Below are 23664 nucleotides of genomic sequence, written 5' to 3' on the forward strand. Positions count from 1 at the left end.
ATTTGTGCACAAGAAACAAAAGCTGATACAAATTTCTAGAAATTAATCATTTAACATGTGGCTTTTACGAACTCTGCCAACCCTATCATTTACAAGCCTTCAAGAGACCAGTTGTCACCATAGTAACCCATTACATCAGTATCTCCTAGGTAACTGAACTACTAACAAGGAAGATTGATTTTATTGCGGGTAGAAGAACAGATCGTGTGAAAAACCATGAAATATGTAAACTCTACCCTCACTGTTTTCCTTTTTTATTCAAATGTAAGGAGACACAGAAACAGAGAGAGAGAGAAATAATGCCAGGCCCTGATTCGGGAATGAGCGGCACCCCAAGCTGCTGGATGCTAAGCTCTTACCAGCAGATGGTGCTCTGGTTGCTTCGTTTTTGGCATCAAAAAACTTCAGAGCCCTAGGTGGCACCGCAACTACGCGTTTAACTCGGGCATTACACGCTGCGCGGTAAAAGCTGCTCTCGAGAACTCTAATCCTGTGAGCGGCAGGATAAAATACGAAGGGAGCCACCAAAAAAAAACATACCAAGGCTGTGCCATCTTCAACAGCACAGGAGTGCACGCTAGCAAATCATCAGCACCAAGCGAGCTTTATTGTAGTGTAAATAATATGAATACGTGAAACAACGGCACCTTGTCTCCGTACTGCTACATTTCAAAAGTTGTGATGACCCTTTTGTTCACAATGCAGTCATAGTAAAGTTTTCCATTTGATTTCAACCAGCATTTCATCGACACATACACCAATCATACAAAATAAAAGATCTTATGTTTTCATTATTAGGATGAACATCACTACCACTTACCAGGAGCAGATCAACATCCTCAGACTGAGTGCATAGGAAAGGAGCATTAAAAATCAGTGAATGTAGATATTTACCAGGGTGCATTATAGCCTAGTGAATAGCTTCATCTGACAGGGGTGGAAAACTACACACTTTCTGAGCACAGTTTGGAAAAAATAACACTTCACAGATCTCTTCTTTGTCCTTCTAACAAGATGCTTCTCAGCTTGTGAGGACAATCTATCCACTTTTCAGCACGAGCCTTTCTCTAAGAATTCATTACTTTTTCTGTAGCCCCACTGGCTGCAGATTGCGTTGCTATACCTGGTTTCAGGAGACCTGACTATTCACAGAATCCCTTGGAAAGTATCAGTTTTAAGGACCTTGGAATAAATCACTTGATGCAGACAGCTTGTCACGGCTTGGTCGACTTTGAGGGCTGCCCTGTAGGAGACTATTTATTACTTATCCTCATAGAGAGCCCAGCATCCCATTTACGGGAAGTTTTAGTTCGATGTTCAAAGTTAATTTATAATACATCAAGCAAAGGCAGCTGTTTTAATAGTGTTTGTTACGTAATGGAAAAACTTGTTTATGTCAGCACGTAAATTTACCATCCAGATCTTTTCTTAATCAAACTCCATTTTAATGTTAAAACACTAATGAAAGGCTTACTTGCAACTACTAACCCACTTCTGGAAGGGTTCTGCAAGATACTCACATGACACCTTCATAATTCAATCTTTAACTGTAACAATCTGCTTACATTTTGTGAATACTGGTAAGAGGTACAGCAATTTGATGCTCCACTCTGTCATGCTCTATCTGCTTACTACATCCATCCTTCTAAAACCTGACTTTTGTTGCTCAGAGTGGTAGAGTTCAAATTCATTTATTTGTAGTTAATCTGCCATCTGCTGAGGGTCTGCATGGCTAAATATTTAAGAGAAATATATCTGGGGTTAAATTCAGGCTTTATGAAAAACCCAGGAAAGGATCTTCCAGTTATCAGGAAGGTGAGGGAAGAAGTTCACACTGTTCAGGACACATTTTCTATTTTGTAAGTTCATAGAAAAAAAAGGATGAAGTAAAAGTAGTTTCATAAAAGCAATTAAAATGAATCTGCCTAAATCTTTAGTTTGATGTCGAGCCATAAAGCCAGACAGAAAGATCAAAAAAGCAAGAATGTGGAATGTTATTCTACATTTTTTAGTTGGGTTAGCAGGCCTTGAAATTCTTAAATATCTTATCTGAAGGAGATTTTAAAAAAAGGCTTTTAAAATACATTACCACTGATGGCATTGTATTCTTGCTGCCAGGTGGAATAAGCACACGGAGATCTGGTTTACGGTTGTTCATTCCCAAATTCATTGGAGGCGGAGATTTTGCTTGCATATTCTTGTTCAAGTTGCCAGGTGAGACCAGCAGACCTGGTGAGTTGCGGGGGTTGCCATAACCATTTCCTATTTAGAAACAAAACAAAACAAAACAAAACAAAACAAAACAAAACAAAACAAAACAAAACAAAACAAAACAGAAAATGAAAAGAGTAAGGGAGAGAGATTATAAACTCAAACATATTTCTTAGTACTAAACATTAAAACATTCCAATACTGCGGTTCAAGGTAAATAATTGTGCTACTTATTGTATCTTTGCAGCAAAAAACCAACATGCACCATGTTTGAAACAAATATAAGTTGTTAGTAAGTAAGCTTTCTCTCATGGCAGGTGACATCCAGTGATGTGCTGCAGTTATGACATTACACGAATCTCTTTACCATGATATTACATAGCACAATATACTATCTGCTCAAAATGGCCAAGATCTTACTTGTTCCTTAAAAGAGAATCAGGAGTTTCAGAGAATCTTACTGCTTAAATAAAGTCAAAGCCACACTGCATTTTCTTGACAACTATGGAGGGTTCTGCCTTGCCTGACTCAGCCCTTTCCAGTTCATGATTTTGTTTTGTTTTTAAACAAAGGATGAGTATAGTGAGGCTATAATTTCCAGAAAAGGCAGGGGGAGGACTAGGAAGATTCTCAAATGTTTTTTGTGCTCCCTCACCACAGTTTTTGGACCCGATTCTGTCAACACTAAAGTCAATGAGAACAAGAGCATAACCTTATTTGGAAAATGCCTCCGTATCTTTCATCTTCATCTCTTGCTGCTTTCTGCAAGCCCTAGGAATTCTGACAGGCAAATGCCTCTTTTTTTTTTTTTCTTTCTTTCTTTCTTTTGTTCTTTCTTTCTTTCTTTCTTTCTTTTTTTTTCTTCAAAAGGGAGTTTCTTTCTCTCACTAAATGGTATTGGCAATTGTGTTTCAGTACTATTACTGACACCTACCATGCCACTAAAAATGAGATCTTTCTTTTCTACCCATTAAATTTCATTTGCTACCCACAAAGTCTGGAGAAAAAAAAATGACTGTAATTCTCTCTCTAATGGTCAAGAGAAATCCAGAAATTGCCCAGTCATAATAAGAGAGTTGATTCAGGAAGAGAAAGCTTTCACAGACAAATACCAAGAAAGTAAATGTAAATGTTAGGGAGTTTCTGTTTGGGGCTCATCTTTAATTTTCAGCAAGAATTAATGAGTGTGGAGCAGGCCCATGAGTTAGGTGTCCTGAACCTTCATAATTTCCTCTGTAGTTCCAAAGGCAAGAACTACAGTATCTCACTTTTTCACATTGAGTGGCGCTTACAGCCCTATTGGACATGAATGGATTATGGGACTAAATCTGAGAAATCAGTAAGGAAGTAAAAAAGAGACAGTAAAGGAGAATGGATCAGCTTTATAGTTAGAATAATGTGTGTCCAAGTGTGACTAACATTAAACTATATTTTTAATTTGCAAGCACGCTGACCAATTGTATTTACCAGATCAGAAAATCCACCAAAGCAAAATCAGTCAAAGGCTCTTACACACAAAACCCCTTCAGGCTCCAGAAAACCCTGAATTGTGAACGTTATGCTTGGAACAGCATGAAAAGTATCATTAAATTGCTTGACTTCCATATTCTTCAGGTACCTTTAGCCACTCTTCTGGCCAAGCTGTAACAATTTCACAAGTCTTGTAAAAAATAATTAGTCAAATAATCAATCAGTAATTGATCAAAACCTAGAAGCACTCGAACAAATTCAGAGATTTTTAATAGAAGTGTTCTTTACGCCCAATCAGTTTTGTATTTCCATAATAAGAGTAAGTTACAGTTAGTGAGATAAAAATGAGTTTATTAAAAGAGTATATTTCAATCTTATCAATTTAAAATAGGAGAACTCTGATGAGAGTTTTATTTTGTGTCAGCAGCCTTTTTAACAAATGAACAATTGCTCTAAGTGCAGATATGCTCCATATTATGCTCTAATTAATGCTATGCATTGTTAAAGGCAGTGGAATTAGAAGGGATATTTGGAATATACAAGAATATTTTCTTTCAGAAACTACCGCACCTTTAAGAACTTCATCTAAGACAAACTGAATACTGCAAAACATTTACATGGAGAAGTGATCAACAGAAGAAACTGAAGCAAAATCAGAATTTCTCTGGTACTGGTTTCATACAGGAGAAATTTCATTAGCAGGAAGAAAAACTACCTTGTGAAATCTGTTGTATGACAAGAACCTGGTCAGAAAGTGAAAATGAAGCTGTTTGAATAAGCATAATTTTCATGCAGCTACTTTATTCTGCAATATGCAACCAGAGATATTTGATGAAACAGCACACTTTATAATTTATATGTTCTTTTCTATGACTACAGAAAAAAAAAAAATCCTTACATTGCAAAGATTACAAGGAAAAAAACAAAAAAACAACAGTGTTCTGTAGAAATTTTACTTCATATAATTTTCTGTCAAAATTAAGAAAAAGAAAGGGCTCTTTTCAGAAGAGGCACCTTTATCTTCAGGAACTTCAATCAAATCTTTATATTTACCTATGAGTACTTTGAACAGTGATAACATTTCTTGTATTTATATTTTTAGAACATCAAATTATTTTTAAGCACTACTGTAATCTTCTCTTTACCAGCAGATTTCTGCTGTTCATGGCATATTATGGTAGCTAGCATTTTGGAGCCATATAATAACTGTTCCTCTTTCCAGCCACCAAACTGTTATTCTTTTGGTATTGTGTGGATACAGGAATGCAAGACTGTGGACCTTAAACCAGTGATATAGAAACCCATCATTTGAAAATCAACGATGAATGTGTGCGTGTGGTTTACTGTTAAGAAGAGTCTGCATTTAAACCAGCTCTTTAAACTGTATCCTCTTTACTCAGAAAGCCCTGGCCTGTTCTGAGGCAGCTGTCCCACCTTCAGATAAATCCACCAAACAGAACAGTCTCATTTACATGCAGAGGCAAAAAAAAAAAATGCACGAGACTTCTAATATACAAATTAAGCCTTCCTTCATCCTATACTTTAAAATTACGCTCTGCCTGGACAATTATCAATTTAGATGTGACTGTATGCAGAACATCACATTCCACTATCCACTTGAAAGCGGAGAAATTACATGTCATGTATGAATGGATTTCCTGATTATAGATTATAAGAAAATGAAAAACAGATGGATTTTACAGCAAGTTGGCTTTACATTTTTATTCTGTTAAAAGCCATATTTTTGCTGGAATTGAACATTTAAAAACATTACGGATATGATTTGTAACGCATAATGAAAATAAAAACAGTAGACGTGCAAGTTTTAAAGGGCATATGTCACAATTTGTAAATTGAAAGCATTTTCAATTCAAAAAGTTTTCAGAGAAAATTATTTTTCCTCTTGTTGTTTGTTATACTGATTTGAAAGAGTAACAATGTTTTACACAGAAAAGAGCTTGTTTTTAGATAGAACTCACAGAGCAGCGTGTGTCATGAAACGCAGTGCCAGACTTTGTACTGGGACAAAAATGGCAGAATATATAGACAAATGCCTTCTAAGCATAGAATGCTCTTCTTGGTCATGTTCTCACATTCTGCAGCTAGGCATAAGTGCCACTGACTTTAGAGGAAATTCTGTCCAAGTAAAGACTGCATGACTAATCCCTACAAAATTACTTAAAAAAAAAAATCCAGAAAAAAATTAGCTTTATGTGCTACTAGCTAGTCAGTCAATACAAATTAAAAAAACAATATATTAGTATGCTATCTGCCCATACGGCAAATTTATGCACTAATATCTTAAATTGTCACTTCAATTTTGCAGCAATTTAAGGATAGGAGCAAGGTACAAGTTATTTGAGACAGAGTAAGGAGCAAAATTTATCTCTCTTCCTTCAAAGTTTTGTCACTGGCATTGCAGTTGTAGCAAAGTGGTTGTAATTATTGATGTTCTCAGAGTTAGGGCAACGCTCCTCAAGGGAGCATTTAAGAAAGGAGGCTTTCCATGTGTTAAAGTAAAACAAATGAAGAGTGAATTATTTATTTCCACATCAGCAGTGTCATGATTCCAAGTCTCAAATTCTTGAAAAATTGGAAAATTTTTGCATCCTGATTTCTTGAAGACTTGATCCTGTCAAGTTCCTACTTGGTTTTTTAATTTATTATTTCAAAGATACAAAAATATAATGAATGAACAAAACCTCAGTCTCAGAAGCACTAAGAGCAAGACTCACAATCATCTTTCATTTACTTTAAAGCATTTCACTCACTGTATGGGTTGATCTTTGGGTACCTGGAATGCATACCCCCACTAATTTTAATAAGAGCCTTCAGATTTTTGAACTGTTTTTAATAAATATTGATGGTAATTTCAAGTTCTCAACAATCATTTGCTCTTACACACAAAAATTATCATAATTATTGCACTAAGAATATTCACTTTCCAGGAATATTTGCCTTCCATCTCATGGAGGATACCTGTTTCTTGGTGGGTTATGCTAAATATCTACATTACATATATGACACTGTTGTTGTCCACCAAGCTTCTCAGAAGAAATCTTAAATTTAGAATGAATCTACATAAATACGAGATTTGGTTAGGATAGGATTTAGCTTGGACTTTAAAATGTAAAAAGATAAATAAAAAAAGTAAAAAGAATCAATGCAGTAATAGGCATTTTGCTAATTTTAAATTCAGTTGTGCACTCTTCACTTGGCTTTATTTTCCTCTTCTTAGAATGGTAATTGTACCTAACAGTATTTGAAAGGCAAGGAACAGGTTCCTTTTCTCTTTTTACATCTTATGTGTATAATTTCTTAACTCACACACACTGTTGGAACAGGCTATTATTTAGCACTCTAACAAAAATGATACCAACACTAATGCACTTATGCCAGGAAGCTGCACTGATTATTCACCTACACATAATTTTTTAGAAGATAACTTGAAGGTTCTGAAGTGTTGTGTGCTACTCATGTCACAGTACAAGATTTTTACTAGCGGGAAGTGGCAGAAGGAAACCAATATGCAGACAAGCTCACACAGAAAAAAGAAAATTTTTACAGTAAAGTAGTTCTCCATTCCCACAACATTACTTTACTGTACCTTCTTAATGGAATTACTGGGAGTGAACTGAGACAAATGCAGCTTACAAAACATACTTCCATGCACCTTTTGCCACAGCTCTGGATGCCCTGCACCTGGCTGGCACCTTAGGAACCTTGTCCTCATCCCCCATCCCCAGCTCCCTGTCCCCGCAATGCTGTGGAAGCATGCTTGCCATCATAAAGGATATGAAAACCAGCTGCTTCTCTTTGTATCTCCACAATGACTACTGCCAGCCACCTTATGTGGATGAAGCAGTCAGAATTAATTTCTAACCCTGGCACAAGTGCCATCTAAAATTTGTAACACGCGTACAATCTAGTCTGCTTAGAGTACTTGCAGGTGCTCACAAATACTACTGAAAAGGACACGTGTATCCCCTCCTGCAGCAAGTAGGCTCAGATTTCCTTCAGGATAGAGAGGATCCTTCTCAGGGAGAAGCTGACAGTAATAAGAGAGCCTTGACACTACAGAAAACGCTGCAAATCACATCTCTGGAAATCTAGGGCCATCAGTCCTGAACAGAAGAAACCTGAGATACTTTTTCAGCCAAATAAGAGAGATAGGAGAGATAGATGGGTTTATTTCCATGCAGGATGAAAGACCATGAGAACAGCGTTCTGAGCACTAAATTTCATGCAAATATTTTACTGCTTGGCCAAGTGTGTAGCTAAGTACACCGCAAACCAACCTGATCTCTAATGCTGAGGTGATGTTTTGTTGTTATATTAAGATCCATATTTGAATGTTTCTAAAGAAGCTCTCACACTAAATATTCTGCCACTTCAGCCTATGCTAGTAGTTGACACCTTAATGTGGTACATGCAAAGATGGCACCTGGCTACAGGATTAGCCTGTGGCTGCCTATATAGGAGCAAGCAGCCTTTCAAAACATTTCTTACTGCAGTGAAGTTTCCCAAGCTGCAGGCAGATATATCAGCACAGCTCTGGACTTCCTCCTTGCAATCACTGGAACAGGAGTATCTACATGACATGAGCAGCAAAGATCTGTCTCAAGATCTGCATTCACTGGGAAGGAGGAAGAGTGCTCTGCCTTCGTCAGGCTGATACAATTGTGTTTAGTCCTTTCTGCTTCCTCAACACAAAAGGAAAGCAATAGGCAGCCCAGCTCCAGATCCTGCTTGTGTTTTTTGATTTTGAAGTATTGTCAATATGCTTAATATTAGCTTCAGTGTAAAGTTCTATATTTCCTATATCTTTACCTCCAATTGTATTGTTTTACTTATTTCCAGTTTCACAATACAGTTTTATTCAAATGAAGTTAATTGTCAGCATCCACGGTTATGTTGAAAAACAAGTTTTTCACATAATCTTGTTTATCTTGAATCTTCATATAAACAGAGAACTACTGGATAGAGACCAGAGGCAGGCTACAAAGATGATTTGGGGCCTGGAGTATCACCTTTATGAGGGAAGGCTGAGAGACCTGGGACTGTTGAGCCTGGAGAAGAGAAGGCTGAGAGGAGATCTCATCAGTGCTTACAAACACCTAACTGACGACAGTCAAGAGGATGGGACCAGTGAGGGGACTAGGGGTAACAGACACAAATTGGAACACAGGAAACACTTTTCTGTGAGGGAAACAGAACACCAGAACAGGCTGCCCAAGGAAGTTGTGGAGTCTCTACGGCAATATTCAAGACACGCCTGGATGTCTTCCTTTGTAACCTACTGTAGGCAACCTACTCTAGCAGGGAGCTGGACTGGACAATCTCCAGAGGTTCCTTCTGACTCCTGTGACTCTGTGACTCTGTGTGATAAGCAGCATAGTAGCTAAGCAGTGAATTTTAAGAGGAAAACGCTTAAGAAAATTACAGAGTGCTCAGTTTTGTGCATTATAAAGACTAAGCTTTCTGTAGTTCAAGAAGGTGGGAACTGCTTAATGAACATCAGAGCAATATTACTATGTTTTTTAAGACCAAACAAGACTTAGGGACCAGACAGCCACTTGAAAGTGTATTGCCATGGGGAAAGAGATAGCCTACCTCTGCCTTTGGCACATTTTCTGAAAGTCTTGCACTATGCAAGATTTATCCGGGGAACTACAGGCCTGTCAGCCTGACCTCGGTGCCAGGGAAGGTTATGGAGCAGATCGTCTTGAGGGAGATCATGCGGCATGTGCAGAGTGACCGGGGGATCAGGCCTAGCCAGCATGGGTTCATGAAGGGCAGGTCCTGTTTGACCAACCTGATCTCCTTCTATGATCTAGTGACCCATCTGGTGGATGAGGGAAAGGCTGTTGATGTGGTCTACCTAGACTTCAGCAAAGCCTTTGACACTGTCTCCCACAGCATTCTCCTGCAGAAGCTGGCAGCCAGAGGCTTGGATGGGTGCACTCTTGGCTGGGTAAGGAGCTGGCTGGAGGGCCGGGCACAGAGAGTGGTGGTGAATGGAGTCAAATCCAGCTGGCGACCGGTCGTAAGTGGTGTTCCCCAGGGGTCGGTGCTGGGGCCTGTCCCCTTCAATATCTTTATTGATGACCTCGATGAGGGCATCGAGTGCACCCTCACTAAGTTTGCAGATGACACCAAATTGGCTGGAAGTGTGGATCTGCCTGGGGGTAGCGAGGCCCTACAGAGGGATCTGGACAGGCTGGAGAGCTGGGCTGAAGCCAATGGGATGAGTTTCAACAAGGCCAAATGCCGGGTCCTGCACTTCGGCCACAACAACCCCAGGCGACGCTACAGGCTTGGGGCGGTGTGGCTGGAGGACTGCGTAGAGGAAATGGACCTGGGGGTATTGATTGATGCTCGGCTGAACAGGAGCCGACAATGTGCCCAGGTGGCCAAGAAGGCCAATGGCCTCCTGGCTTGCATCAGAAACAGTGTTGCAAGCAGGAGCAGAGAGGTGATTGTTCCCCTGTATTCAGCACTGGTGAGGCCGCACCTCGAGTACTGTGTCCAGTTTTGGGCCCCTCACTGCAAGAAAGATATTGAGGCCCTGGAACGTGTTCAAAGGAGGGCAACAAAGCTGGTGAGGGGTCTGGAACACAGGCCATATGAGGAGAGGCTGAAGGAGCTGGGAATGTTCAGCCTGGAGAAGAGGAGGCTCAGGGGAGACCTCATTGCTCTCTATAACTTCCTGAAGGGAGCTTGTAGTGAGCTGGGGGTCGGCCTCTTCTCTCGTGTCATTAGTGATAGGACCAGGGGGAATGGCTTCAAGCTACGGCAGGGGAGATTCAGGCTGGACATGAGGAAGTATTACTTTTCAGAAGGGGTTTCAGGCACTGGAATGGACTGCCCAGGGAGGTGGTGGAGTCACCGAGCCTGGGGGTGTTCAAGGAAAGACTGGATGTTGTGTTGAGGGACATGGTTTAGTGGGAGCTATTGGGAATAGGTGAACGGTTGGACTGGGTGATCTTTTAGGTCTTTTCCAACCTTGGTGATTCTATGATTCTATGATTCTATGAAGTGGCACAGACTTGATCACACAATACATGCAAGATGCACAAATGATATATGGACCTAACCTGTCTGAGATAACCTGCACTTAGGATAATAGCTTAATCCTTAGTTCATAAAAAAAATATATGTTTTACACTAAGCTGAAAAAATGATCCATTCTACTTCTGCCTAAGCAGAAATACACAATTACCATTTTTTTGTTTTGTTTTGTTTTTAATGTGAGGTGTTCTAGTTTGAGAAGAAAGGGAAGAACAAACTTATGCAAGAGGGAAAACCACACTGCTGGAAAATAAAGTATTTTCTAACGATACAAAGGAAAAATACATGAGCCTGTGAAGAGCAGAGGAGTTCACTCCTCCTGACTGCTTGCATGAGAGCAATTGACACACTGCTTGCTTGTGAAAAATCATTTGCTTATGATGAGCCCCTTGTTTTTTTGGGCATTTGAAATAAATTATAATTTCACAGGAAATGCTTTTTTAAATAAGAAGTATTTCAGGACAACAGAAATACCAATTTTAAAAAGAATACATAATTTAAAAGTGTACTTTCTTGGTACCCCTAAGAAATTTTAGAAACTAATGTTTTTTTTTTTTCTTTTCTTCTTAAGCATATAGCCACATGTTATATTGACTATTTTTGCTAATGGAAAATTACTGAAATATGATGAATGCATAGTTTAAAATGTCAGAAAAATCCCAAAACTGTGTATTTTAAACACGAATGACACAGCCTTATTTTTCTAAATTTCCTATGTTGTTATTACAACCAATATACACACAAAAGGAAAGTGTTCTGCACACAGATAATACTGCTTGGATTTGTTCTGAAATTCAAGCAGATGCAAATAAAAGATCAGTAATTAAGTGATCCCTGTCTGCTCTGGCATTTACTTCTCAGAAACTGTTCCAACTGTTATCAAGGGAAAAATCAGCTTGCCAGAGATTTGGAAAACAACTGGAATCTATGGCTCAAATATCTTAATTGGGGAATCATGTTAAAAGTTAAAGGGCAGAGGTCACATTAGCTTAATACTGCCAGGAACTTCTGCATGTGGCCATGGTCCCAGCTTCAGGAGGTTAAAAGCATTTCTTGCTTCACTTCTCAGAGCAATGTTGCTGCTGCATTTCAGATCCTAAAGGCATCAACTGCCTCTTTCAGGATAGACATGGAATCCAGATGTTTGCTGATGTGCAAAGCCTTTTTATATGATATGAATTGGAACAAGAATACGGATTGCAGTGTGCAACAGTAGATAGTCTGATGTTCTAAAGAGCAAGAATGCACATACAAAAATGCCATCAGCATAGAAATTCCTGTCTCATGGATGGAAAGCGAAAAAAAAAATATTCCCACTGACTTCACAAGGAAAATGATTTTATCTAAAAATCCAAATCACTCTAAATGAATATTAGTTACTGCTTGTCATATAGGAAAAGAAGTCAATCATGCCTGTCTTTTAAGTCCCATTTATAAAAAATCACAGTTTGCATGACTCACTTAATTGTTCATTGCATGTGAACTTAGGGCTTTCTCCCTTTCAATCCTTTCAAGCTGTCTTTTTATAAATACAAATATTGAGACATTAATAATAGAGACGATGAGACAGAGAATAACTAAATAAATTACTAAGTCAACACACAACCGATGGAAACAAAACACAGGCCAAATTTCCACATATTTTCAGTGACGTCTACTAAGAATGAGCTTACATGAACCTCTTTGGCAAGGTCACGTGAGCCAGCTGAAAATACACACATCTAACTTGTGCATTCAGCACTCTCTGCAATATTTTGTCTGACTTTTATGTGGACTGCACAACCATCCTTTCAAATTCACACTCAAAAGTTTCACTGTCATGAGTTTTACCTGTATGAAGAGAGTCTGAACAAGCTGTATTAAACAGATCAGTTGCCTAGGGCAGGAAAAGGACTTAGTTTTGTAAAGTCTTGTGTTGACTGATTACATGGACACAAAATTCATGTACTATTAGATTAACTGTTTCCTTCATAGTACACATTAGAGGATAAATTCCAGCATTCTCACTGGGGAATCTCACATTTATCACCAATCTCATACTTGTAGGTACTTCCCGTAAGACACCAACTCTTAGACCAATACGGAACTGAAAAGAATCATGTATTCTCCTCATACAGAACAAAGGCAGGAAAAGCAACTGCTACTGGCATTCAGGGAGTGGAAAAAGGGAAAAGAAAAACCGTTATGCTTTTCATTTCTTATCCCCCTCCATGATTTTAAGCCAACCTGTCAATTTGTGATTTCTTATTGTTTGGGTTTGGCACTATTGCATCATGAACTCTGTTATGAATGACTGCATGTCCTTTCTTTTGGACTGTACACTTCCTTGAACAGGAACTGTTTACTATACTTTTGTACCACATCTTGCCCAATCCTTAGGTGAGAGGTTTGTGGGCAACTGCACTTACTGAGCTAGAATGGAAGGTTTGTGACTGTCATGTTCTCCTCAGCAGACCCAGTACCAACAGGTCGCCTGTAAACTGCAGCTTGGAAATAATAGTTCAAAGCTCACTTGTTTGTTTAACTTATTCCACATTTAGACTTAAGAATTATCTTCTCTTGCCTATGCCAAGCATGATTTCAGAGTGCAGTAGAGAATATTTAAGTAACTCTTCAAATTTTCATTTTTTTAGTACTAGTTTGCTTATTTATATTTAAGACTTCAAAAGACACAAATGGAATTAGGTGCCTTTGAAAACCCTTTTCTTTCTTTCTTTTTTTCTTCTTTTCTTTCTTCTTTTCTCTTCTCTTCTCTTCTCTTCTCTTCTCTTCTCTTCTCTTCTCTTCTTTTCTTTTCTTTTCTTTTCTTTTCTTTTCTTTTCCTTTCTTTTCTTTTCTTTCTTCCTTTCTTACTTACTTTCCTTTATTAGAATTGGTACTGCTTCTACTGCTTCTAGGTTTATTTGGACAGATAGTTATTTCTTTTTTGTAAATCATTGATTTTTTTCTTTTTTTTTGAGATGATACCACCCAGATTGCGTCTCTCCCGAGGGCTTGGAAATTAAAAAATAAAGAAAAGACTGTTGCATATTTGACTTGCAATACTAGTAGAATATATAATAAGCCCACCCAGAGCCCAGTCAAGAGAAGAATGTGCAGAAAAGCACTAGCAAATTATAACATTGGGAAGTAAATCTAAGACCTCGAGCTCTCAGCAGATGTGAAGACAACTGTTAGCTCGTGCTCCATTTTGAGAAGGATATGTCTAGCTGCTGAATTTATACGTGAATATGGGTTTCAGTTATTGGAAATACCCAAGATGAATGATCAAAAATGCACTGCTGATCTTTTCTGTGTCTAATGATTCTAAAGAACAGAATTAAAGTTAGCTTAAGGATGTATGAGTTACAGAGAACAAGCACTCGACACACTGACAGCATTTTCAGACCCTCAAGTACTTCCGAATAACTTGCTTCTTTAATATTAATGCCAAGATGGAGGCTGTAAAGAAACTGAATAGCGAAACAAATTAAAGAAAGCAAATAAACAATTAAATCTAGTGAAATCTAGTAAAATCTGCATAATAAACACATTAGATTTAAAACTTTATATATATATAATATATATATATATATATATTTTTTTTAACGTTGATTTTATTATTTATAGTGGTTTAAAATTTAAAGAAATTTTGCTGACCTAACTGGACCTTATTCTGTTCAGAAAAAAACTTAATTATAAAATAAAAAATATCATAATCTGAAAACCATAGTAAAAAAAAGTATATCTTCATCTGAAATACAGTGAGTTTAAAGACCAAAAGCTTAAAACACAGAAAGGAAAAAGGACTTTCTCCAATACAGATCTATTTTGATTTTAAAACTGTTGATTACTTTTGAAGTTTAAATCTTTTAACAGTACTCTAGATAAATACTGAATTACTGTATAAAATTTGAGTACAGATTATTTGCAGAGCTAAAACTTCAATTTTATAGTTGTTGTTTATTTCTGGTGAAATTACTGTTGATTTAGCTGGTTTTATTATTGACTAAATCAGCTCCCCAAAATTAAGAAGAACTTCACACAGTCCATTAAATAAACTGGTAACACGCCACTTCTTATTTTCTTGTTAGTTACGGCAAAAACCTGATGGATGTGACTCCAGAATGTAACTGTGATCCAGAAACCCGACTTGAGTCCAAAAAGTTCTTGTTCTTTCTTTCAGTCAAAAGCCTTTGGTTTGACTTTGCTGTAATTTAGCAAATACACTAAATGTGAAGTTCACTCCAATTTTTTGGCAGTTGCTACTATCACATGATAGAAATGATTCAATCAGGTTTTGGCTTAGAGTAAACTTGCTTTACAAACCTGAGATAACCTTGGTTTAAGTTAAATATACCACTGCTGGTATTTAGTTAAGCAAGATAATAAACAGTCACCTTTCTTATATTCTGGTAAGTCCCAAGGTAAATTGTAAATTATTTCAGGGTTATTACTTAAAATAATCAAACCCATCAAAATAATAGTTTTCAAAACACAGGCTCAACTAATCTTTTACCATCTGTGATGCTGCAGATATAATTTGTAATAATGTGGTTTGTAAAAGTAGTGCAGAAACTGAGGCCTGGTGTTAGCAATCAAGAGTGGTTTCATTTTGTAGTGACAGAAATGAAACTGTATAGACTCCTCTTCATGGAGTATGTTATTTTCAATACATGCTATTTTTGGACACTGCAGAAAAATGCAAATTTATAATGTGCATGCTACCAGCTTCTAAGATGCCAATTAGAATAAAACACAGAGGTCTCTGTTTCTTTTGAAGAATGATGAACAAAGAGAACTTTTGATGTTCATTTTTCTGTCCCCTTAAGAGAGGGGGCTGTCCAAAATAGTGTCATTGTAGAATAAGGCAACTAAGACAGAGGATTTGACCTTATAGTGACCTTTCATCTTCCTTCAGCCCTGTATCAAATTCTTCCTCCTATTCTGCATCTAAGAGATCTGGAAAACACTTCTTTTATGGTGTTTAAAGTCTTATTGCCAGTTAAAGAGCAAAGACTATTCATACAATTAAATATTTACAATGCATTCCCAGCAATGCTCCCAATATATATGCCCCTCAAATCAAATGCCTACTCCTGAGTTAGATTGCTTGAGAGCTTAGTGCATATCATTTCATGCAGGAGATGCAAATTCTGAGTTAGTGAGAAATAAGCAATCCCTCTTACTATGCTTATATATGCTTTTAATATATTTTCAAGAAAATAATGTATTTAAAAAGAAAAAACATTTTAAGCTAGCATGTTGATATACAGATTTTATTAAACATGAAGATTATTTCACCAAATGCATGTGCTTATGAGCTTTTAGTTTAGTATGTGCCTCTTTTAGAAGAAGACATTGCTTTTGCTAATTGCTTTCCAACATCTTTTTAAAGAAACAGAGAAACCAGGAATGAGACAATGATATTTCTTAAAAAAACAGTAGAGGGAGCCCCTTAATAGGGCAATCAAATTATTATCTGACTTCCTCTGCTGTCACTCTTTAAGTTCCTACTATACATGAGATTAAAAAAAAAAAAAAAAAAAAAACCAACAAAACAAAAGCAGACAAAATAAGAACCAGAACAAATATTTCTTTATCTTTTTCACACAAAAGATAATTAACAAAACTATCATGCTTACTGTATTTTCTTTTTTTTGTTGACAAAGGATACTAACACCTAAGTTCCCCTGGTTTGCTATGCCACTGCTAAATTAATACAAAACAACCTCTCAAAGCATCAGCATGTGTTTAAAGCAGTCTTTTGATACACTGCAGTTTCCATTTTACTACAGAGGCATCACACAAACATCTGTTACTCATCTATGTGTGAAGATAAAAGGGGGTGGTCTAAAGCAGGATGATAAGAGCCAAGAAAAAAGAAGATTGCTATATCCAGAATTTCTATATAAGTCATTTTATAATAGAGTGTTAGAATCAGGAAATATATTGGCCTTGGTTTACAGTGCACAGAACTGATCTTTCAGCTGATTTCCCCTGCCGTTATGAAAGCAGTTAAATCAGTAACATGAAATATGCTCCATGTAAAAACTCCACTTATTTTATTTAAACATATGTGCTTACTTCTAAAATTGAAATGGAAATCTTGCTGTTGTCTTTTGTAATCTATATTTGTAATAATGCAACATCACTGAGATTGTGAACAAACTACTGAGTTTACTCAGCAAATAGGACTGTGACAACGCTGCTTTGGTTATACCGACCTTAACAGTCCTTACAGCTCTCATTAGGTTCATAGGAACAGAATTAAAGGGGCTCATCTTTCCCTTTCGTGATTATATGGGAAATCCTTTTCCCTGCCATGTCCGAAAGCACTTAAGCACAAACGTAAAACTAAGTTGTTAGTTTTTGATTATTTAAGAGAATGCTAACAGATCTCAAAGATCAGAAGTGGTCTTAAACCTGGGCTTGAAATCAAATCTGTGCTCCGTAGATGAAAGTTTAATGAGAAATTCAATAGTGAACTCAGTTCCACTAAGTCAAAGACAAAACTCCCTGTGACTTACAAATGGTCAAAGTTTCAGACACTGGCCTCAGTGGGAATCTCATCTGATCACCCAGTCCAGAGAACCTATAAGCTTCTATGGAAAGGCTCTTGTGAAGAAAGATAGACACTTGTGTCCGTGGAATTTGCTGAACTACAAGATTTTCAACACTGAAGAAAACAAACTTTTTAAAGCACAATTACCAACCCTCCACTACCCAGCTGGGGAAAATAAATGAATATCTGATCTCCAATATGGAAGATATTTTAGGATTTAGCCTTTGGAGGAATTCCTCTCTTCAATTAGAAAAATAAATACAAGTTCTTTTCTCTTTACCTGCACTGGTGCCTGCACCGGTAGTGAGGTCCCCACCCATCAGGCCACCTAGAGGGTTGAAATACTACAAGTGAGTACAATAAACTATAATAGGCAAACATTCAAAATGTTCTCTGACTTCAAATGACCTGCTCCCATATGCACTGCTGTTTCTCTCTCTTCAGAGGACTTTAGAGGGCATCAGATCACCCCCAGAGTCACAAAACAGAGTTTAGCTCAGATGCTATCAGATCTATTTGCATAGCTTTTTATTTTAATTTCTGCAGCTTTTCATTGAAAGTCATTCTAAGGATTTCACAAATTTCCCTTTGAACTTGGAAACCTCAAATGATTCTTTGAACCCAGTATTCTTAAGGATGTTGATGTTGCTCCAGTCAGGCACACTGAATTAACTTAATTCACCCTTATCCTGTTTAGTGATGAGCCCTCATTGTCACCAGACTGGAGCATTTAAGTTTCTTACTTCAACTTGTTTGCACTGTCCATGCATTGTCCCCTGCCCCTTTAAGTTTTATGGTGTAGAGACTTACTGCATGAATTAAGTAGACAAGCTGCTTTTTTATGAAACAGCAGATCGTATTTATCGATTTAATCTTTTATTGATTTCCCTTAATCTCAGTCGATATTCAACTCTTTTTAGAATGTTTTTGTTTATTTGTTTTCTAAATTGGGAATAGAAACCAATTTGGTTCTTTTGATTCTTCAACACAGCAATTTTGGACAAACTGTTATGACTACTAAAAACAGAGTTCTTGTTTCTAAGAGTACAGTTTAAAGTGACCTAAGGTGCACAGGCAGCCAATAAAAGAGAATTTAAGAAGACAGGACTGAACGGAGCCTACCTGTGTTACCTGCACTCGGAGGCCGATGTGTCACGCCAGGAGACATGCTATTTCTTTGCAAAGAAGGATGGGCCAGTGGCAAAAGATTGGGGTTTCCCAGTGAGCTGACTGGATTACTGTACACCAGGCTGCTGTGGTTGGACACTGGGATAGAAACTGGCATCTCAAAGTTTGGTGGTGGAACAGCCTGTACAAGTAAAAAGGGGAAACAAAGACAAGAATAGTACAGAAGCACAACAGCCTTCGAGTACAGTTACTCTATATTTAGTTCAAATATTTTGTAGTTGGTGATTAAAATATTCAAGCTCCCCCCAATTAACAGTCAAGTGAAGAGTTTCAAAGAATTACCAAGGCTTCTAAATGTGATTTTGTGATTTTTCAAATCACAATTCCATCCTTCTTTAATGCAGCTTGCATGACCGCTTTGCAAGAAGATTTTCTAGGGTTTTTTTCCTCTTTCTTTTTCTCCTTCTTCTTCTCCTTCTTCTTCTTTTTTGTTCTTTTTCCTTTTTCCTCTTCTTTTTTTAAAAAATAATAAAACACTGCCTTATGAATCTAATTTTCTTTTTCTTTAATTCAGTGATGTCGTTATTGTTCACTTGTGATATCTTAATCTAGTGTCACAGATGACTGCAAGATCTAAGATGGATGATTATGATGACTTCATTGCATGGAGAAAAATTAGAAGAGGTGGAATGCAAAAGGGAAAGCTTTTATTTCATCTTATGTTGCTTAAGCAATCAGAATGATCTTGAAATGTTAAAGCTACCATCACAGTAAATGATGTGTTTTTGTGTTTATATCTAAGCTTAGGAAGGGCTTAAAATAAAAAGTTCTACTTAGGCACAGGTATCAAATACAGGAACTTAAGAAATACAGAAATTATTTGGATTATTTTTGTTTTATCTTTGCATGCATGTCTATGTGTGTTTGGAGAAGTCTTTCCAAAACACTGTTGTCACTTTTGAAGGCAGCAGCCTCTCTCAAGCCTTTTCTCTATGAAGAATCCTTTTCAAAAATAAGCAAACTTATGAACTACTCCAATTCTATGTCTGATAGAGGGTATGAGGAGATAAAACGTGATTTTCAAAATGCTCTCAGAAAGCCAATCTCAGGACTTCTTGGTTGATTTGTTGGAGTTTTCTTGGGTGAGGTTTCACTGAATTTCTTTAAAATCTTTGATTCTGGTATCACTCAAATGCGCTAGGACTCCATGTTTAATTTACCTGTTATTGTTTTGTTTTCAGTAATTAACTTCGGGTTTGTTTGTTTGTTTTAAAGGAGAGTTTTCTTAGGGTTGCTTGACAGCATTTTAAATGTTAAAATACCTTAATGCAAGCAAAGTGCTCTTTAATTTGCCATTTGAAAATCTTGTCTTACTCAAGAGTCTTAATTCTTCAAGACTGTCTTTAAACCAGGCTTGTAATATCTTCAGAGAGAGGAGTTCACAGATTTTAATTTCATTACTGGCAGCTGATAATACTGATAAGTTTTCAAGGATCTGGTGAGAGAATGTTGAGAACTGGACATATAATCTGCTGTGTTAGGCAGCAGAGATACCCTGGTCTTGTGCCATCCACATGGATCTTCTCTGGCTGGTCAGATCTGTTGTCTGTGCCCTGAGTATTATAGCACTGGCCATCAGATTAATTTTATCCTTGCACTTGTATTTTTTGTTGTTGCTGTTTTCTTTTTGCACCAACCCACCTCCTTCTGGGGGCAGATATAATTTGCTCTAAATATATAACAATCATTTTGCTTAACCACAGAAACACACATAAAGATTTTAGTACAGAGCATGATGCGAAGGATACGTTACACAAATGCTCTGGGACTTATTTCAAGGTGTTAATTTAGCTCTGAAACCCACTTTGTGGCCTGTGGCCTGGTTTTGTGAGACGGCTTCTCTTTTCCATAATGGCCAAGATCAGTTAGGGCACCTGGGTGGAAAGACTTGCCAACACGACTCCTCAGACAAATTCCTTCTCTCTGTACAAGCAGCTGAGGTGCACCTCAATGGCCATGTTTTAGAAAAGCCGATGGATTTAAGTAGAGGCGTGTAGGGAAGGATAAGTATAATGAGAATCTCACTCATTATATGTAAAACTATACCTGCTGCTAGGTCTACGTGGAGATCCTGAAACCTACTGTTTGTTACTTGAATAGGAAAAAGAGAAGAAAAAGACTACACATTCAAAAATAATTATTGTAATTTAGGAGCAACCTTCTTTGCCTGCATACATCTTTTTGTTGATGTTCCACTCTTTGGCTGCATGTGTGGCTTGTATTTCAAAGGAAAAGTTACAAAGTACATTGCTCAAGGGGTGTCAGTTTATGTCATTGTAATGATTTTTGGCTCCCTAGAAACTGGCTTTGCATAATCTTAAATGTCCTATTAGTCTCTTATTTTTGAAGCAAAACATTATCTTCATTAGCTAGAAACTGATCTTGTAAGTTCCCAAATTTCACGTAAAAAAGAGCAGAAACTTGGGCCGCTCAGTTAAGAGTTGGTTCTGGAGCTCAAAGTTAGCTGCTGCTGCTGTTTTCTGCCTTTTCAAACAGATTTAAGAATTGAATCCACACAAAGATGGACATCTTCACATCCAGTCCGATGTGAGACATGAATAAGACCACATGGAGCCTCTTGTAACATTCACTGCCGTGGTGATCTCTCTGTCTTGCGGCTTTGGGGACATAGTCTGGCTTCCAGTTCCGAAGGCTTTGAACAGTTCTTAGCTGCTTGAGTGCCATCCTATGCTATATAAAGTACCATTCACTGGGGATCACTTTGCTCTGTCCTCTTCATTGCTGTCAGAAGATCTGTGAAATCTTCCCTTTGAGCCTAGGTAGATAGCTATTGGCTCTATCTTCCTAACTTGTGTTCTTGTTTTCCTTATCTTGACATATGTCCATCTATGCCAAGTAAAACCCTTCAACAAATGCAAATCACAAGACACTCAGTTTCTCATCAGGCTCATCTGCTTGTGTCTTTATTCTCTCTCTTCAATGTCTAAAACACTTCAAAATTTGGAATCTTCAGTTTTCTCCACTGGTATAGAACAAAACAGCCCTGGACTTGTTTTCTCTTGTGGCTGCCACTATCACTAGTCATCACTTAGTCATACAAACATTTTGGAAACAGTTACTTAGCTTTCCTTTCGTCATTTTGAAAACATTTTTTGAAACTAGCTAAATTAAAAAAAAAAACAACCAACCATTATTTCTGTGTATGTAACGGCTTCATTTTTATCATTTTTTCTACTATCTGGATGTACTTACAATTGTTTATGGATATTGCACAGGCAGTTCTATCAGTGCAAGGTCAGTTAGCTCTATCCTCCTTCTCACTGCAACACACAGTAGTCTATGATATAGTGACTTTTTTTTCTTACCAGTAGCCAAAGGTTAGAGAAGGAATGTGGTTTGGATAAGCACAAGTTCTAAGTAGTAAGTGTCTAGTTGCAGTTTTCCTCTAGTTTCTCAAATTTTGTTGTAGTCTCGTATGTCCTCCAAGAACTGCATCCTATTATAGATTCCCCAGTCATTCTTGGTAAGTCACAGGGCATATCTATTCCAGTGAGGCCTGATGGATATTAAAGCTTATGATGCACTTGCGTAATATCTATATTAGTAAATTAAATGTGCCTAGGAACTAAGGCCATCTGAGGCCACAGGGCAGTACACGTCCACATTATTAAACTTTCTCAACCTCAAAAACATCATGGCTACATACAAACTGACAATTGGGAATTGTTCCTGGCCTGGGCTAACTACCAAATAGAGCTAAGAATCAGTCTGGAAGAGCAGTATTTGGCCTGTGCCAGAAGAATGCCAGGAACTGTCAAACAATCCACTCTGAGGCAGAGATAAGTGTCTTAGAGTGCTCTTTGTTGTTCATTTACTAACACAGGCATGGCTTTGCCCTTAACATGTATGCAGCTTGTCACATCCTGCTTCTTTTTTTTTTCCACTGTCTTTTCTCCTTTGAACAAAATCGTTAAAGAGAGCAGACTGCTCACTTGAAAGGGAAGTGCCTGCCTGCACTATGTTAGATGTGAACTCCACAAGCTGAAGTGTGTTGGGCAAAGCAAAATTTTGGATACTCATAACCCTTGAAAATTAATGGGCCAAATATTCTGTGCTAAATAATGTCTTTTCCCTCTCCCTTGTTCAACTGGACTTGCATTTATTTAGAGGCAGAGACATTTACAGCCCCCTTCTAGGAGACTATTTCTGTCTCCTCTGCTATCATCACTCATGAAAACTACAAATAAGTGTGTAATTATTATCAGATGTTTTAGAACAATATAAATGCTTTTCCCCAGAAAATTATCTGAGGAAACATTATTGGCCTTTGCTGTTAGGAGGGAAAGCCAATTTTATTTTCATTTGGCAACAGCTTTGGTCTCTTACAAGACCAGGCAGAGGCAGTGAATTGTTCTATATATTTTGTAAATAATGATTTAATGACATGACTTGTTGACTTTTCATTCAGTTTTGCTTTCTTCCCCCCAACTTTCTTGGTCAGTTTTAATAATCACAAGTAAATGAATGTAATTGCTCTGACTTTCCTGAAGTTACACTGAATTGTACAGTTAAAGTTGGTGTCCTTTAAACGCAAATTTCAGTTATGTACAAACTTTGAACTCCATTCTGCCCACTGGATCTCGATTAATGCTAAGAAAAGGAGATCCTGTTGCACTGGGGACATTGCCTACTGGTTCCTCTTGTGGTAAGCAGTTTGATGGAGCACACAGGCCTTGAGGTATATGCGGAGTATCCAGGGAAGGTATATTCTGTCTCATATGAAGAAAAATACTTTTTTTCTTCGAAGAAAGAAATAATAGCATTTTTCATTTCTGTATCTCTGAAGCATTTATGAATCCATTTCATGAAAAAATAAAGCATTGCACCTTGTTACATCCCAGTAACGTAGGAAGATAAACTATATTCAAAATCTAGCCTAGGAAACCAATGCAATCAGCAAGTTAAGAGCCAAGCCATGACTTCATTTGACATCAAATAGTTAGATTTAATGAAAACAGCTAGAAAGATATTTCTTTTTTTTTCTTTCTTTTTTTTTTTTTGAGGATCAATGTGATGTACAATGTATATTGACTGTATTGCTTCTAATTCCTTGAACTTTCTTATTTTTCTAGAAAAGGTGATTTTCCCAAATACTTAGAAGGCAAGAATGGTGTTAAAATTCACCGTCAACTAGAAATGAGTTTTCTTACGAGGTGCTC

The 23664-nt window shown here is 37.4% G+C and overlaps 1 protein-coding gene across 9 annotated transcripts in view; it reads right to left on the bottom strand.

Moving 5' to 3' along the window:
* The window catches only part of MEF2C (myocyte enhancer factor 2C), a 122214-nt gene that overhangs the window by 12142 nt on the left and 86408 nt on the right, over positions 1-23664 (bottom strand). For all 9 annotated transcript variants that reach the window (XM_042822870.1, XM_042822873.1, XM_042822869.1 and 6 more), the window contains 3 exons: positions 18419-18605; positions 17577-17624; positions 2090-2262 (listed from right to left, as the gene is read on the bottom strand). In XM_042822870.1, the coding sequence (XP_042678804.1) occupies positions 2090-2262; positions 17577-17624; positions 18419-18605 (408 nt within the window). The remainder of the gene's footprint in view (positions 1-2089; positions 2263-17576; positions 17625-18418; positions 18606-23664) is intronic.

This window comes from Centrocercus urophasianus, unplaced genomic scaffold (genome assembly GCF_019232065.1).
Source record: "Centrocercus urophasianus isolate 14NV4802_14NV808 unplaced genomic scaffold, USGS_Curo_1.0 seq_21, whole genome shotgun sequence".
Classification (NCBI taxonomy): domain Eukaryota; kingdom Metazoa; phylum Chordata; class Aves; order Galliformes; family Phasianidae; genus Centrocercus; species Centrocercus urophasianus.